This window comes from Drosophila yakuba, chromosome 3R (genome assembly GCF_016746365.2).
Source record: "Drosophila yakuba strain Tai18E2 chromosome 3R, Prin_Dyak_Tai18E2_2.1, whole genome shotgun sequence".
Lineage (NCBI taxonomy): Eukaryota > Metazoa > Arthropoda > Insecta > Diptera > Drosophilidae > Drosophila > Drosophila yakuba.
In genome coordinates, this window is record NC_052530.2 from 27,825,558 (window position 1) to 27,844,527 (window position 18,970).

The 18,970-nt window shown below is 36.3% G+C and overlaps 1 protein-coding gene across 33 annotated transcripts in view; it reads right to left on the bottom strand.

Annotated features, from left to right (window-relative positions):
• LOC6538678 (calcium-activated potassium channel slowpoke) overlaps positions 1-18,970 on the bottom strand; it is a 48,088-nt gene that overhangs the window by 15,931 nt on the left and 13,187 nt on the right. For 12 of the 33 annotated variants that reach the window (XM_039376126.1, XM_039376119.1, XM_015193472.3 and 9 more), the window contains 8 exons: positions 18,684-18,775; positions 8,671-8,781; positions 6,476-6,581; positions 4,285-4,437; positions 4,010-4,165; positions 1,976-2,088; positions 709-867; positions 408-484 (listed from right to left, as the gene is read on the bottom strand). In XM_039376126.1, coding sequence (XP_039232060.1) covers positions 408-484; positions 709-867; positions 1,976-2,088; positions 4,010-4,165; positions 4,285-4,437; positions 6,476-6,581; positions 8,671-8,781; positions 18,684-18,775 — 967 coding nt within the window. Of the gene's footprint in view, positions 1-407; positions 485-708; positions 868-1,975; positions 2,089-3,607; positions 3,721-4,009; positions 4,166-4,284; positions 4,438-6,475; positions 6,582-8,037; positions 8,144-8,670; positions 8,782-13,557; positions 13,650-16,396; positions 16,489-18,683; positions 18,776-18,970 lie in introns of all 33 variants that reach the window. The other 21 variants (XM_039376129.2, XM_015193464.3, XM_039376131.2 and 18 more) reach the window with 11 other exon arrangements.

The window sequence follows — 18,970 nt, forward strand, 5'->3', positions numbered from 1 at the left end:
CACATACATAATAAATATATAATAAAAAACATGGATATTTATGTATAAAAATATGTAAGAATATACGAATAGTTTCATGGTGGAGAGGTAAAATATTTAGATATTTAAATATTTAGATTCATAAGTATTAGAAAGATAGCGCCTTATACCTAGAAACTGCCTCAACACTCGCTAGTCCCTTCTTACAAACTAAAATCGAGTTGTTATTTCCTATCGTTTCTCTTGGCTTTTTCGATTCGATTCTGGCTGTCTTCGAAACGTTCGATTCGATTCGATTCGATTCACAAACGAAACAACAAATCAAATACATATTAAAATCAAAACGGATAAGTTAAATTAAATCCATAGATACATAAAGACTCTAAAAAGATAGCTGTGGCTACTATTTGGTACAAGGGTTTGCTTACAGTTTTTGCATTTGCATTTCTTGATCAGCGTCTCGTCCTTGATGTCCTCGTGACAGGCCTTGCAGTAGAACCAGGCACTAGGCAAATTAAATTTATAAATTAAAGTTGTTCGATATATAAATGGTATCATCTGGCTTGCACTTTTAAATGAACTGTAATTTAGAATGATTAAAATTGATAAAATGCTAATAATATAAAACAACATTTGCGGTGCGCTTCGTCACAACGTAGCAAACATATATTGGAGAGAAAAGTGAAAACCAGATGGCGCCTATAAGAGACTTGTAGTGTGACCTCTTACCGCTTCACCTCGTCGGCGCTTTGTGCTATGAAGAAACCCTGGGTGTTGGCCTGGATTTTGGCGCCCCGCGGATTGATGGAAATCTTGCTGTCCGCCCCCTCCTCGGCGCCCTTGATCTCGATGGCCAGCAGCAGGAGCTTCAGCTTGGAGAAGCACAGTCTAGACGCGGGGAAGAGGGGAGTTGATCAGTGCCCGATCGGCAGATATCGCTTCAACTTAGCCTAGTTATTTGCTTTACAAGTAAATTGAACCTAGTTTTAGTATGCTACAAAGGTGTAGTCGAACTCTCTCAAAAACAGGGCATGCATATTGTGTGTGTGTGTGTGTGAGTGTGAGTGGGGTGTTTGTGAGTGTGTGTATGTGTCGGTGTATTGGTGAGTGCTCTGAAAGCGTACACTGTTAAAAAAAATCAATAAACAATCAAAACGCTTGACGAGTCAAAAAAAGGCATGCTTTGCAAAATGCTTAGTTAAAAAAATGCTAGTTAAAAAAAAAGGAATGTTTTAAAAAAAATCAAAACTACCGACAGTGAATCATTATCATCCATTGCCAACTAGGGTACACTCTAAAAAAAACATTCTGCACATGCAATGAGTTCGGGACTTCGGAGGTGGAGTCACAAGTGGAGCTGTTCTGTGGGTGGGGTCTCTAGAATTATTTGCAGTGTACGTGTCTGACGCTCTACGAATCGCAGCGAGCGGAGTTCGGAGTTAGCAAGCGATTGTGGCGATCGGATGCGGATTACGATTGCAGTTGCGAATACGAATACGAGTAAAAGTACGAGTACGGATACGGATACTATCAGGTATACGGATACGGTATATGCAGTTTGAGCCAATCGAAATGAGTGTGGGTTTAATATACAGGTTGTTCAATGCGTTCGCCCCCGAAAGATTTGATCTCGGGTTCTCGATACTGGTGGAGCTAAATTGGATCTTTCAGTGGCTATGGTTCTAGAGTATGGGTTTTTGTTATATATATCGAGATACATGGCCAGAGGTGGGAGAGTGGGGGGAGTGGCGACAAACAGTTGTTTAGTTGTTGGTTGTTGTTATTATGAGGAGAAGGAGAGTAAATCAAACGGAATCGAATCAAGTTGGTAAATAATAGGAAAAAGAATTGTTAAACAAACTTATTTGTACAATGCAAAAAGTTGTAGTAGTAGTAGTAGAAGTAGTAGTATTTTTTATACAGTTTGCATATAATTTTTTTTTTGGTTTTAGTTTTAGTTTTTTTTTTTTCGCTATTTTCTCATTTTGAGTCTTACTCGCTGGCTTGTGGGAATGTCATGCCGGTAAATGAAGGTGATAGGGTTTCGGTGTACATCTCACACCCTGTACCTTGAAGATAATCATTTTGCCAGGCCTGTGTGTCTGGTGACTGAAAGTTAGAAAATGGTTTTGTTGTGGTTGGCATTTAGTAAGTTCGCTAAAGTAACTACTTGGCGCATTATCGGTTTGGTTCTAATTTATTTGTTTGTCTGTTTTGGTTTTTGGCTTTTGGTTTTTAGGTTTTGTGTGGCTGTGGCAGGTGGTTTTTATATAGTTTTTTTGGGGGAACAGATCCTACGCTTTCTGGGACTACGGCACACATTTCAACAGCTGGCGAGCATCGGTACTGGTTGGTGTGAATGGTGCTTTTGTTTCTGGGTCAGGCATTGCATACTCTTTGGCTTTTACTTTGGCTTTGGCTTTTACGGCATTGGCTTTTGGCATTGGCTTTTGGCTTTTGGCATAGAAATACTGCTTCGATCTCGGGGTTATCTTTGGTGGCATTCGGTCTGTACACTTTCTGGCGATTTGGCGAACTTTACAGCATTGAAGAAGGCACGAGCATTGGGATCATCGGGATCATTGGCACATTGGCATCAAGACTCAACCGAACCGAACGTGTGTCAAATGAGCAAAAATCAAAAGGTCGAAACTGAAAACCATCGGGAACGGAAAAGAATCAACTCAACTGAAAAAATGCACGCTGCAAACTTAGAGCTTAGAACTGTTACTGAGATACAAATAGATAGATTGATTTAGAGAAAGATACAGAGAGAGTTTCGGATAGATCCGCTCACACAGATACCATACATTAGCGATTGGCTGTGTGTCTGTCTGCTGTGTATCGGTGTTTGTATGTGTGTGGGTGTGTATGTGTGTGTTTGTGTCTATGTGTATGTGGTGTTTGTTTGTCCTTAAATAAATAGAGTCAGTTGAACTGGCCCGTTTGAAGTCTTGAAGTTTGCTTTTGAAAATGAAGGATAAGAAACCATATTTTGTATTTGCAAACACTGAAGGCATTTTGAACACTTAGAACACTCAATTACACAAAGAATTTGCTTGAAACAACGACTAATTTGTCACAGTGTAATGTCTTGGCTGGTGTATTTGTGTGTGTACTTGTTTGGAAAATCATAAGCTAAGTTCACTGGCAGGCACATTTACACGTTGCAACACTTAGATCGGTGTAAACGTGCCGGATCTTCGATCAAAATCAACTGAAGATACAATCAACAAAAGATAGATTTACAACGACGATCAGAACTGAGTGAAACGAATAACAATGTGTTTACTTGTGGTGTGTGTGAGAGTTGTGAGGTGTTCCATCGGCCTACAAAATTGGCTTCATTGTGATTTTTCGTTGCTTGAAATTCACATCCTTAAATCACAATTAAGCTCAAGTTTGTATGCCGAATATATCTTATGTTGTTGGTGTACGATATTTTGTTTTTTTTTTTAAATATTTTTTTGTTTCGTTCAACGCTGCACGATTAACAAGTAGAATAGAGTAGGTAGTAGTAGATACGATATAGTATTTAATTGGTTTTTTTTTTTTTTTGTTTCTGGTACGAATATTACGATATAGCTTATGGTTGGAAAATTGGAAAACTGCCAGCTGCGTGACTTACTCAGTGGCCTGAGCAAATGGTATTCCAATAAATGTGGGACTCAATGTTTCAGTGTACATTTCCATGCCAGTGCCGCGCAGGTAATCATTTGTCCAAGACTGCATGTCTGGCGACTATGGGTTAGAGACGTAATTTAGAGACATTTGGATATTTTGATTTCATACGTATGTATATATACGGTACAGTACAGTACACCCCACATATAGTAAATTGCTTGCCCCCATGGGCGTTACATTTGTTACATTTGTTACATTTGTCTGCGGATCTGTAAGCTGTAATCTGTAATTGGTAAATCTGGAAAATATCTAGCCTTTTTCACTGGGCGCCAGTAGTGTGAGTGTGTCTGGTATTTCGTAGGTGAGTGGCCTGATCTCTGGACTGCGACTGCAACCCCACACTTACCGTCTTGAACGATCTCATGGCGAACAGGTTGGCCATCATGGTCGAGAACCCGGGCGCCAAACAACTCTGGGCAATGAAGCCCAGCTTGAGTTCGGCCAGGCAGATGACATCGTCGCCCTGTTTCCAGTCCCACGATGGTATGTTCAGCAAGTACGCCTAGGAATTATCATAAAGATCGTTTTGAAACTAAGAGTTTGGAAAGTAAAAGGCTTAAACATATAGGAAATTATCTAAATATTTAATAATATAATATTTGTATAAAAAGCCAAACCCACCTTATTGTGGTACTGCATCAGCTGGATGATGACTCGAATGTCGTCGCTGTAGTTTTTGATCGAGATGACTCTCATGATGTTGGCAGCATCTTCTGCGTCGGGATCTTGGCAATATTTGTTAGCTAGCACAAGGCAGGCGTCGGCTTCATGAACCTATTGCATTCGCAATATCCATAAGGATATAGGGATTGAGATAGAGGTATACAGATTAGCATAGTATTATAAATGGCTATCTAGTATAGCTGTTTTATGGTCAGACTATGTCTATGGGCATTTGATGTTTGTCTCATGTGAGTTAGTTTTGTTATGTTGAACTGTTCCAAGTAGTTTGTTATGGTTCAGTGATTGTTATTGTTACTGTTATCGTGAATAGATATTGCAGAGGTGTCACGTTTAGAGCATTGTCCACAATATAAACAATTAGTAAGCGATTTATTTGGTTTTTTTTTTTTTTTTTTGGTTTACACGCACATCGACTGGACAACTATGGTACGAGTATGAGTACTTAAAATGCCACAGGTGAGTGTGTTTGTTTTTGGTTGGCTCGATCTGGCTGCGATCGAGTCCATATCAATATATATATATAGATATCTTGCATATGCATTGCGTACGTACTGAGTAGGGTTCTTTGGGGTACGATTAGTATTCATTAGCATTGCCCACAGGGGGGCGGTTGGGGGTATATATATAGTAGTAAGCGGTTGTACAGTGGCTGGGTGGGTGGGTGTTTGGGTTGCTGGATAACACAGTCTTTCGGTATCAACTCCAAACTAAGGACACATTAAGAAATCATAAGGCGAACGCTCGGTGCACGGGTGGGTGTGGTTTCACAAAGAACAAGTACACAGAGGTGTCGGGGTGATTGGTTTTTGGCGTGGTGGAACTTAAACTTAATCAAATACCAAATACCAAAAGCCCCACATAACTCAAGAGCAACTGAAGTGGGCGTTTAGACAATAGATTGGCACTAGCTACAAGCATCTGTATCCGATTATAGACATGCAGTATGCTCGCATGCAAAACATAAGCTCAGATACAGTATCTGGATAAAGTAACTATCTGCATCGCAATATGGCAGTATACAAGGCCAAGGCTGCTCAAGAGTGTCCATTCAAAGGATATCGATTAGGCTCATAAACATATATACAAACTATTAGAGCATGTACTTAATGATGGCTTACTATAGTTTAATATACATTTCCCTCAAAATTTGAATACATGGATTAGGCAGAGTCAAAAAAACCTTTACTGCTCAGAAGCGAGGCCAAAGTTACAACTTATAAATATGGTTCTTTACTTTGAATTTAAACAATAAATCTTTTCGAAAAAAAAATTGTGTTTTACAAATTAATTTATAAGTAGACCTATGTTTTTTGATTACTATTGATTTTTGATGAGTTATATCCTTCTCAATTCTCTTGTAAGTTCTCAAAAAAAGTTGTATAATCCCTAAAATCCAATATAATGCATATTATTAAATTAACACAATTTATAAAACCCCTCAAATTCTATATAATCCGTATTATACAATTAACACTTAACTTAACATGTACAGTAGAATACTTAGCACATACATAAATGGGAAATTACGTATACGTTAATAGTTGCAAGTAATGCAGCTTAAAATAAGGATAACTCAAGATGATTTCGTTATCATTTTACACAACAATTTCAACATCAATTTACGGTGTTTCTGTGTACAGCGAGTGTTTGTTTTGGTGACTTGGCGTTCGATTTGTTTGATTCTCATGTTCAAATGGTTAGTCGAGTGCTGGAATCCGAAGGATACGTGTACCGATGGATGTGGTGGTGTGGTGTTGTACACTAAACTAGGTCCAGAAAATGCATTATGGTCGCATACACCACGCATGTGTTACTTGTATTACACGAATATCGCTTGTACAGTTAGACAGACATTACACACACACACGCACACACACAAGTAAATACATAGATTAGTATATTAATAGGCGGGTTGTAATTACATTTGAGCGTTCGTTACATAAATAAGTACGTAAGAAGTAGAAGTACGCTTATTCTGGGATTTCGATTAATACATAATGAAATTAAAGCTCACAGGTCGAGACGAAAATAGACACGGAAAGGAATAGGTTAAATGAACAACGAAACGAAAGCAAACGAACAAACAAACATATAGAACGGATAAAATGAAAATACATTTTTGTTTTACCTTAACCCTCTGAAGATCGATCGGATTCATAATGGTTCCTTGGAAGAACTCCACGGTGGTAAAATGACGTTTGAACAAACCCTCAAGTTCCAAATCGGGTGGTTTACTTTATAATTTTTCATTTGAAATTGATTTTTTTTGTTTTGTTTTTTTTTTTTTTTGTTTGGTTTATCGTGGTTGTTGTGGGAAAATAATACAAAGTTTTTAGAGTTTTCAATGATTCCAATGTACACAGAGTTCACGAAGATTGGATTGTATTCAAAGGAACAGAAGAATATCATATCATTGCATGTGTGTGTATAGGTGTTCGAAACACAACAAACAATATACAGATATTTATGATTATGGTGCGATTTTCGTAGTCCGCAAATATGCAAATGAAAAAGAAGAAAAACAAACAATGCAGACAATTGTTTTAAAGAAAATCTCCAAGCCGAAGGTGCAACATAAACTGTGATTCATTAAAACTAAACTGAACTAAAGTCGAAATTTTGTAACCTCCTTACTTAAATTAGGTCTATACTCTAGACAAAAACTCTTCTTAAATATCTAATTAACATTACTTAACTAGGCTCTCAAGACTAAGTAAACTCTATGGGAGTATAAAAACTGTACGGATATGATACAAGAGGAATATTTGAATTTAACTTTTGTTCTACTACGAAATTTGTAAATATAAAATATAATAAAATGTGAAGTATTTTGTAAGCTTGAGCTTAAATTTGGATTAAAAGGATATATGACAAAATTCAGCTAAGAAAGTCATTCCATTAAGCGGGGTAAAAATACTTTAAGCCAAGATAAAAAACGATGAACCAAAGAAAAAAGGATATGGTGAACGGGATTCTTAACTAAAGTCTATCTAAAATATTATAAACATCATTTATAATGAAGCTCTGAGAGGAATCGTAAGGGAAATGCTCTTCTTGAAAGCCTCATCAGCAGCAACCGGAAACCATTAATAATAATGCCGTAATAAAGCTATAAAATTGCAATAAAAATAAACATAATTGAATTGTTCAAGTTCAAAGTGAGAGCGAGCATAGATTTATGGCATAAAAAATAGAACGAGGAGGGGGCGTGTCTTGTTTTATTTTTGCTTCTTTTTTTTTTTGTTTGGCTGTGAATGGTCAGCAGCGAAAGGTAGTCGAATTCTTGATAATTATGCGAATCGGAGGGCAAGTAGAGTGAAATTGCATCCTAGCTGTTGAAGAACTAAGTTGCGGGCACAAAAACATTCACAGGATCTAAGTATGAGTTGCACGTAAGATTCGCTGTTGTTTTTCATGTTGTTTTAAATTTTTATTTTTTTCTTTTGAGTTTGATTTTGTTTTTTGACTGGGACACCTGACAATCGAGGGGCTCGAGTAAATCGTTTAAATCGTTATTTCTGCGTGTCTTCACTGGTTTTCATGTGTGTGTGTGTCGCTGTGTCTGTAGGTGTTCGTGTGTGTGTGTCTGTTGGTGTGCATGTCGGTGTGGGTGTGGGGTGTGGGGTGTGGGCTGTGGGCTGTGGGTGTGGGCGTGGCTCGGTGTCTGTGTCACGGTGTGTGTTTGTGTACCTTGACTCGCTCCAGGTCGACTGCGTTCATCATAGTGCCCTGAAAAAAGGCCACTGTGGTATAGTGACGCTTCAGCAGTCCCTCTAGCTCCAGGTCAGGCTCTTTGCTATTTGGTTTACATTACAGTACATGATATGGCATATATATAGTTGAGTTTAGGCATTGATTAGTTACAAAGTGAACGTAAGAGGTATTTCCAAATCAAAATATTACATAACTTTCGCTGACTGTGTGTTTTCTAGTCGCTAGATTAATGCAAATACTTAAAATAGTGCCTTTAACTAACTTAACTGACTGGGATACTGGCATCCCAACTATCGTTTTAGCGGCCAGCAGCTGCACAGATGTGAAATAAATCAATTTTAAATAATATTACTTAAATAATATTACAATCTCTTTTAAGGACAAAAACTATTGCCTACTTTCCTGCGCCGCCGATGACCGCTAATTCATTTTCTTTTGAACTGCTTAGGTACTGCGCTAATTATTCTCTTGCTGCTGATTTAAAACTGAATGGCAAATACATTTATCAAATAATAATGGAAATAAAACAACGACACAACAAATTAGCAATACGACTGTAAACAGGTTATTCTTCTGCTTAGGCGCTAATTGGATTCTGGATGAACTTACCGATGGAGAAAGACCACTTCGACATCGACATCCTCCCGATCTTCGTGGAGGAAGTCCTTCAGGAAATGCGACACGGATTCGTATGTTATATGACCGCATACCACAATATGTCTTGTGTTGGTGGAGGTTGGGTAGATAGAAAAATAGATTAGTTCCTTGAATTGGCAGCGCTTCAAACGATTAATGCAATAATTTGACTTAAATCTAGTGTTGAATGCACTGAAGCTCTGTACATGTGTGACGTATGTGTGTGTTTCAAATGAGCATGTATGTATGTATGTATGTGTGTGTGGCGGTGTTTCAGTGTTAGTGTGCGATTAAAGCGGAAAAAAGAAATTTGAATTTAGTTCAAGTCATGAAATTAAATTCACTTCCTTAGCCGAATTATTGATCTCAGATTTAATCACATTCCATTGATCATTGCCATGAAGCCAAGTCCATAATATATAGTACATACATATGTGTGTTGTCAGTGTGTGTGTGTGCGTGTGTTTGAGTGCTTTGAATGTGTTTGAATGAGTGCATGTTCTTCGGTGAGGTTATAGATTCGAGTATATTCATTGTTTTGTATTGCTGTATATTTATTTATATTGATTATGCTTTGATCTGTTTGTATTATTTATCAACTGCTTATCGTTGCCTTGTTATGATTATCTTTATGGCTTGTCAGTATTATTTGGTGGTAAAGTATAATTACTTTGCATTTTCTTTGGAAACAAACATTTATCAAAATTATACAAAATACACGAACTCATAATTGAAACTAAAAACTTAAATGATAAATGCAAAATGCATGAATTTAGTCTGCTACCCCAGGGGCTTGTACACAAATCAATCAATGGCAATAAATCAAAAGTCACAAAATGTGGATCTTGTCGCCGCATTTTCGGCACTCTGCCGTTGCAGTTCGCCAATCGAAATGATAAGTATATATAGTATATATAAACGATTATCGGAAATCAATATTGTTCTAGGTAAAGGCTTAGCTACGCACACCATTTCCGGTAGCAATCAACTTACATGCATCAAGTAAAGCATCAAAAGTAGTCAGCAACTGGCCAACGCATTTGTTTTCTATATACACATTGTATAATACACTACTCTCATTCCAGGTACATATGTATATAAATTACGTCTACAGGTGCTAATTATACAATAGATTATTTGTTTTGGGTATTTACTGTAGTCACAGTCATGCAATCAGGCAGTCAGGCAAACCGGGCAGGCATTCTTCCCATACCTAGTAAAAAGTGAGTGTCAGTGCCACTACACATGCATACTTCTACATTATTTTTTCGAGTGTTGGATGTTTGTGAATTTGTGAGTTTGTGGATGTGCGTTGAGAATCGGCGAACTATATCGTATAGTTCACGATTACTATACACCTACGGTTTCAGCTACAATGATCAAAGTCAAAGTCAAAGGATAATAGTCATTGTCCTTGTCCAAAAATCGTTTGGTTTCTAGAAAAAATCTAAGCGTGGTCAACAATTTAATGATCGATGTCATGATTGTGATCTGTTATATGTTCAATCCATTTTTGTAGATCAAATCCGGATGCAAGGCAACTCTTTACCTCTACGGTGGCAATAAAAAAACTGTGCTCGACTAGTTCGCTAAAACGAAAGAAGAACTTCAATTTGCATTTAAACAAGAAAGAAACAAAGTGTATGCACTACATTCGATTAGTTCTGGTGTTGCTTGTATTTCTTTTCATTGCTGCAGCTAAAGAAACGAATGGTGACGTTTGGAATTGAATGTTTTATATATTTTTTTTCTTCAAATGATATAATATAGAGTGAGAAGGTTTAACATATTTGATGCCTGGCCACGCATTTTCATTGTTTTATTTTCATATACAGAATTGCTGCGCAGAATGGGAAAACATAAATCGATTTCAATGCGCCAAATCTATCGCTCAGAAATGTGCAATGAATGTGAGTGGATCTTTTGAGGAAATCAAAAACTGTGGATAGGAGAGATCTTGAAAGAGAGACAGAGTTACAGAGAGACAGGAGATGTGTGTATGTAGAGATTTTGAGGGGTTCGGATACGGATACGGTTACGGTTACGGTTACGGTTACGGATGCAGTGGTGGAATCGGGTTCAGTTACGTTTACGAATACGGATGGTAGACTCAGAATCAGAATGTGAACTGTCCTCATCGGAGGAGGTTCCTTAGCTAGAGAACAGGGGCCGCGCATCATAACATCATATCTAATCGTCCTGGACCTCCTACCTGATCCTGATCCTGATATTGATTGGGACTTTGATTTTGATCCGAACAAGGTGGGCAAAGGAAATCAAATGAAATCGCCGAGCGCATCCATACACAACACTGAGTTTACGACAAAAGTGGCTGGAGTGGAGTTACAGTTTCATCCGATTCGCATTGTATTATCTGTGTGTTTGTGTGTGCTGTAGGTTATGATTGTTTATCTCTTTATTACTTGATCATACCGTTGTAGTATTCGAATGTTCGTTGAAACGAAAGTTTGATAAAAGAAGAGGAAAGTATCGAAACCATAAGAGTATAGAGTTTATGAATGTTTATAACATGTGTGTGTGTGTATACAAGTATTCCAAGAACTACAACACTGATAGTATCTGATAACTGATTGAAGGTTTGAAGAGAGAAAGATATGAGTATATAGAGAGGCAGAGAGTAAGAGTATAATATGCGGGATAGATATATGGGTTTTATTGATTGATAGGTTTCATTGATTCGCTTTACACACACATCGATGTTCAATCCGTTTCTCAGATGACAGCTGCCTGCTGATTTTGTTCAAGATGTCAAAAGCCAGTTCTCAAGCTGTGTGTTCTAATATTGTACATTTTCTAGCCAAAAATATTGAGCAAATTGAAGTCTTCCGTGGAAATTGCTTGGTATTTACAAATTGCTGTCTGTACTTGGGGAGAAAAAGTCTATAGAGAGTTCGACTCTATGCATGTGTGTGTGTACATTTTGAATTATATGGATTCTAACATTTACGTATACAATCGAATCAATATTATTAGTTTTAATATTATTATTATTATTATTATCATTGTATTTAGTATGCATTATTATCGTTCAATGTTAAATCGTTTAGGTGGATATACATATACGCATGTATATATATTTATGTATATAGATATATATATACGAGTTACGACTTCGATAGCAAGGACTATATAGACAATTACGATAATGTAACACAATAATAAACACCAATCACTGATTCACTTCAAGGGCTAATACAAATGCAAAACGAGGCTAGGATGATATGGCATACAGAAAAAGAGACAAACTTAAGAGTATACGCATATTGAATTTCGATTAATGCCAATCATCAGCTCTGACTTCACACTCGCTGGGTCGACCTGCAAATTACGTACATACGTATCCAATTCGTTTCTAGATCAACCAAAGAATAATATTCAAACAATATACCCAAAATTGTAAATTGAACACGATTAAGCCGCGTTTGTTTTCTTTTTTGTTTGTTTTGGAACTGAAGAAGAACGTGCAAATCAAACGAAAAGTTAGGAGCTAAAGAATTTAGGTTCAAGATCAGGATGTACGAGTACGATATAGAGAGTAGAAAGTAGCAGAAGAGTAAGTTGATAATTTGGCGTTCAAATTGAGGATGTAGTATGGAAACTCACAACAAGATAGCATTTGGTAGTTAAGAGTACGCACATGATATAGTAGATACACTCAGAACAGTATTTTAAGTACGAAACAATTGATTGTATGTGGTACGATTCTCAAATACGATCAAATCTGCAAAATGCCAATTCAAAGAACACAAAAATCAAAACTGGCAAATGAAAACGCAAATCGATGGGCGAAACATAGGTATAAGTAATGAAACTAATGCATAACCCGGCACAGCACCCCCATTTCCAAGGGGGTTACGTCCTAAGTTACCTTTTATATTTTAGAGTTTTGGAACTACGTATGTGGACACTTCTAGGTCGCAAAACTAAAAGGAAATCAACTGAAGTACAACCAACACAAAATGAGTTGTTCGAGAACTAAAACATATACTTGTTGTTGTTCTTTTTTTCATATAAGCAATATGAGTATTTTAGTTAAAATTTTCTTGTTGATTTCGGCTTTTTTTTTCAATATTTTTTCAATTGCTGTGTGGTTGTTTTATATTCCGTGGCTGTTTGTTGTTTTTGGTGTTGTTGCGGTGGTGGTGAGTGTTTGATCGATTAAATGTTTTGAATTTGGGCTGGGTGATTGATTGATTGGCTGATTTTGATTGATGGCCTGGATAGTTGGAATGTACAAATGCTGTGTTGTCACTGTGTTGTTTATGTGCCGTCCGGGGCTTTCCAAGCGGTCCCACCGGGCGTATGAGTAATATATTTTGTGTTTGTCGCTTGAGTTGCTGATGGTGATTACTGTGATTGGATTGGTATAGGTATTGGTATTGGTGGGTTGGTTGGTTGAATCGGATTGGATTGGATTGGCCATGTTTGTGGTGGCTTTTGGTGTGAATGGCTGGTGTTAGACTGGTGTGTATCTATTGGTAGAATCAAAATCAAATTTCAGCTACTTTTCCACACTCGCAAATCGTTTGGCATGAATGAAGCGCAAACTAAAAGTAAATTCGTTCAATTGGTATCGTTTCATTTTTTTATTCGACTGCTTTTGGCAGAAATTTCATTTTGATTTGGTGTTTACTTTTGGAAACATAAATGCTCGTTGTTGGTTAGTTTTTTTTTAAATTGGTTCTTGGCTTAAAATTATGATTGGTATTTTATTTTTGTGGTAGTAGTCTTATTGTAGTTGTTGTTGTAGTAGTAGTTTTTTTTTATATAATTTTTGGTTTAATCAGTTTGTTGATTAATTGTTTACGATTGATTGTAAGAAAATTTGGTTTGTCTCACCTTCGCCCTTTTTCATTTTTTAATGTGCCCCCATATTTGGCTCTTGTTCCAATCAAGTCTATAATCTCAGGTATACAACTTGCAAAAATCGCCTGTTTACAGTATGAAAGATAATGATGACAGTGAAGTATTTTTGATCTATTCAGTTTTTGGTTTTTTTTTTTTTTTTGATTGTTGTTAAACATAAATAAAAAAGCATTACACAAATTTCGTTTGACACAGGACACAAGAGACAGAGAAAGTGGCCCGAAGGATCAGCAGAGAGTTAGAGAAACAGAGAGTATGATGGGGGGAATGGGTACGTCAGACTCGAAGAAGGACCCCTACATAAGAACAGGATAAAACGCAGCCAAGTGGATCATTTCGGGATCATATCGCATATGAAGCTCCTCTTGGTGGTTCTAGTTGTTTCTGGCTCTGGTTGTTGCGGCTTCGTTTAACCAGAAGTTTTGACTAGAAGTGGTTGTTATGTCTTCGATCGTAAACAAGGAAAATCAAAATAATATCAAAGAAACAAAAGGTCTTATTATCTTCATAAAATCGATGGGCCGCTTCAACGGCTTGCAGCTAGTTTCTTATGGCTCTAATGGTTTCTTGGGGTTACGTGTTGTGTGGTTAGATAACGGAACATACATACGTACATAATGTATAGTAAACATATTCAAAGACTAGGTGGTGGAGTAACGCCTAGTAACTCGGTGCCAAGTACACACGCACACACATCGACGGCCATTTGACTTTCGACTTCATCTTTGTGGTGGGTTTCAGTGCCTAAACTCTAGACTCTAGGACTACTCAAATCGGGTGATGCTAACATTCTAACATTATTCTAACAGACTAAACCGCACGTATGTGTGTGTGTGAGTGTGGGGTGTCGTATCGGGTGGGAATCGGTTCGGAACGGGAAAGAGTTACAGAATGTTACAGATGTGAGGACATGATGCTGATACTGAATACGATCAAAGGATACGGATACTGCAACTCTTTACTGATATACAAATATATAATTTATTTTTATCTAAATAATGACAGTCGTAAAAACATATTTCAACGCCAACAAGGCGCTGGTTTCGTACTGGTTTCGTTTCGTTTTTTTTTTCGTTTTTGTTTTTTAAGTTTTAGTTTTATTTTTATGCGTGGCTGCGGCATACAAAGTGGGTGCAAGCAAAATAACGACTTTGAAATATAGATGATTAGATTGTTCGATTAGGTAAGGTGTGGAATTAGTTTCGTATTGGTATGGTAAATAAATTACAAGTAATCGATATAGTACGTTGGATAAGTTGAAATTGCAAAAAACGTAACTACTGCAACTTTATTTATGTATGTATCGCATATAGGAACAAGTGGAAAACATATGAAAATCATATTCATATTGGAAACTCAAAACTCTATGCGGGAACTAAAGCAGCAACTGGGTGTAAAGTGTGTTTTTAAACCGAAATTAGAAAATCGAAAGATAATGAAACCAACGCACAAACAAACGATTTAATAAAAATGCATTTCTGTAACTAAATAAGAAGCCAGTTAAGAGAACATATATATAGATATATATATTCTTACATATGTATATTGATTCAGCGCTAGTTTTGGAGCTTAACACTTCAAACTCAAAATCAATGACGCAGCTGAAGTTGCATAAAAACACGCAATAGTGGCTCTGGTCTATATAGTAGTATGTACGGTAATAATCAAAATCCAAAGTCACAACTAAACAGAAATCAAAGACGAACTCAAAGATTACACTTTTCAAATGCAGCGAGCCTAGCCCTTTTAAATATTCACTGGTAAAAAGTCCATTTTGCCTGGGTAGCCCTTTTCAAATACTTCTGTAAATTATTTTCTGCAAAATGTATTGTGTCATGTGGTTATTTAATATTTTTTTGTTGTTTAGCAAAAGTTTGAAATGTGCATGCTTTTAATATTGAACACAACAAATGCGGGAGCCCATCGAAAAACGTTGATTAATTAGCAAAAAGTCTGCAATTAATGTACAGTAAAGATTAGTGAGACAAATAGGGGTAGTAATACGGCCCAGAGATTTCGAAATTTAGACGTCAAAAAGTGTTGCATACCCACAGGCGCCAAACAAGAGAAACGTATTGGTTTTACGATAGTTCTTTGATGATTTAAGCAATTAATGAAACTTTACAATTTATCTGTCTAGCTAACAATAAGCCTAATGAAACGCACGCAAAAATGAAGCCATAGTTTCAAACAATAAGTGTAATGTGTGTAAACGACAACGAGAATTACAGAAGGATTTGACAAGTAAATTACATAAATTATATCTCTTAAACGGAATTGATTAATCCCTGGATTTTTCGTGTAATTTTTGCCATGATTCTTTGAATGTGTTTCCTTTATTTTATAATTGATTGTTTAACTAAATACAGACACATGCCGCCAAGAAACCAATGCCTTTCAAGTCCTAATTAATTTTTCTCAATACTTTTTCTTTGGTTTAGCTTTATGAAAATAAGAAAACAAGATAAATATTTTGTTCGCAAGCCCTGGCAACAATTTTCGATACTCATTTCAGAGTTGCCGTCAGAGTTTGTCATTTTTATGCAATTCCAGGTAACGTCGATAAAAATGTTCAACAACAAGGTGAAAAATAAGAAATCAAATGAAATAATAATTAAGCTGTTGGTTCATTGACTGAAGTTAGGTAAAGAAAATGTTGTAATACAAATAGAATTCAAGACTCTTCGATTGCTGCGGTGTTTTTTGGTATTTGTTTGCATTTATAATCATTTCTTGTTTATCTTGATATTTTCGTGTTGTATAGTTTTTGGTAATTTCTCTTAGCGGTACAGCCAGCAACGTGTTCGTGTACCTTTTTCTAGGATCCTTGCTATATGTTCCACCATATTTGCTTCTTTGGGCAGCCAGTTCAGTGATTTCTGGTATCCAACTAGCGAAAACGGCCTAAATTCAACAACACACATACACATTTAGATTGATTGAGAGGTGCCAAAAAGGAGTTTCAGTTCAGTTTTTGTTTTTGATTTTTTTTTTTCGTTATTTTGTTTTTTAACTGGTTGGTTTTGTTTCTGTTGGGCCAAAAAAAATTTGATCTATGGAGTGTTAGTGTTTGTGTGGCTTTAAAAGAAATGGACAAAATTATTATATTTTGACAACGTTGACGCTGACGACGAAGAACAGTGCAGAATGGGAACCGCTCAACCCGCAATTAAGCTCTGATTCATACTCACAGCAGTATTCACACTCACGCCACATGCACTCACATCGCACTCACTCGTTTATTTACACCGATTCACACCGATTCTCGCCACTCACTCCATCCGATACAGATACAGATACATTAAGTCTAATTGTACATTACTTTACACGATTTCTCGCCACGAGTTCGCATTTCGTTCGCATCTATTTACTGTACTGTACTCTTACTTGATTACATCTAATAATTTACATTTGTAGTTTACAAATACACGACAGTGCTGGGGCCTAGACAGAGACAAATTTTGGAGTCGAGTTGTTCGTGGGGAGCAAGATCCCTCCTAAAAGTCATCTGGAATTATTATTGGTAGTGCGCTAGTTGTTACGCTATTCAAATACCGTACTTTGTACAATCCTAATTACATTTTACTATGAGTATTTAAGGGTAGTTACACTTCCGATTCTTCGGATTGAATAAGTAAGTAGTAGGGTGATGAGAAAGCAATACTTCGGTTCGCCGAATTAACAAGGTAATCCCATGGGAAATACCTTTTGGGTGAGCTTTACTTTAGATAAATGGACCAGCGAGACTGACAAATGAAGTTACATATTTAGAAGGAATAAAAGGGGTAATATGAATTGAATAATACATATCTTGCAAAGAAGGTGGCTTGAGTTTGCTCTCTTTTTAAGAAAATACGATTTGAATTACGTGTCATGACTTTGGATAGTTTAATTACTTTATTCAATGCGTGACCGATGCTTTTTTCATATGGGGACTTGTGTTGTAGATAAGATGTTTATAAGTGGGGACTCTATAAATCTGTGTGGGATGTGGTACAACAATGCGCCTAAGTAGATTGCACAAATGCATTAGGTTATCGAAATAAATATATATGAACCTTGAACTATTGCAAATTGATAAACGCATATCTTGTATCATAACTCTGGTGTTAATACGAAACGTTTAAAGCATGGCAAAGTATAAGTGTCAAACGATAATATCTTGAATAAAAATGTTTACTCTTCAGACAAAATTTAAAGTAAAATGGCCAAAATGAACTCACGCTTGCCTACAAAGTGATTTATATGATAGACATTGCCAAAAGAGTTCAATAAAAATGTTTAACGAAACGAAACGAATTAGGAGGAACGCAAGTACCAAGGAAAATAAACAAATAATATGGGAAAACCCAAACCTAAGTAAATGGAACATTAAAATGTTTAATGGCTTGTACAAATAGAACGATGTGTTTTCGAATCTGCTGAAATGTCTCTGACTGCGAGGCAAAGAAAGATGTTTAAAAATTATAATAAACAAACACGAATCAAAGTAAAAATCGAATGATTCAATTGTACTTTACTTTTATTACTTGTTTGATGATTTATCAAATGTCATATCTGTTTCGGTTTTCGAAATACATATTTATCAAGGAACAAAATAGTTTAAAACGGACGACTTAAGAGTCGGCTGAACTACTTTTTTGATGCGGGTAAGTCAACTGTATATGCGATCATAGAGATACAATGAAATTAGGGAAACAAAGTGTAAGGGTAACAGACTATTTAATTTATCGACTTTGATCAATATTAAGACTTAGTGATTTATCTAATTCGAGTTTTACTTCACCCTAGATGGGCTCAAAATACTAAGAATGTGTGTTTTTTACAAAAGTTTTCTTTTGTACTTCAACCGATCCTAACTCTTCGAATTTTGTTTGGAAAATCTTAAGTTAATAGTCCTCATCAGATGGTAGTTCCTCACTAAAAGCATATTGCTATCTTGGTAAGGTTTATATATTTTCATGTTATACTTTTAGGTTTATTGCGGTTTATAACTTTTTGTGGATTATTTTTAGAATGTGGCTTTGTGTTTTTCACATCGAATGCGAATATTATGTTTTTTTTTTTTTTTGGATTTAATTATAGTTTTTATAGACTACCTCTTTCCGTGTTCTCTTTTCAGTTCACCGCCATACTTATTGCCACTACCGACGAGTTCAATTATCTCCGGTATACTGCTGGCAAACATTGCCTAAAATATTCCATCGTACACGAAATTAACAAAATTCAATTCAGCAAAAATATATGTACTAGTTAGCATTTAAATATAGTGATTGTGTCTTAGGCTTAGTCTAGTTGTTATCACTATGCTTCGATTACTTCGATTACTGGACATTAAGGACCAAAAAAAAAAAAGAATGTGGTTTTCTGGTGGGTACGACGTCAG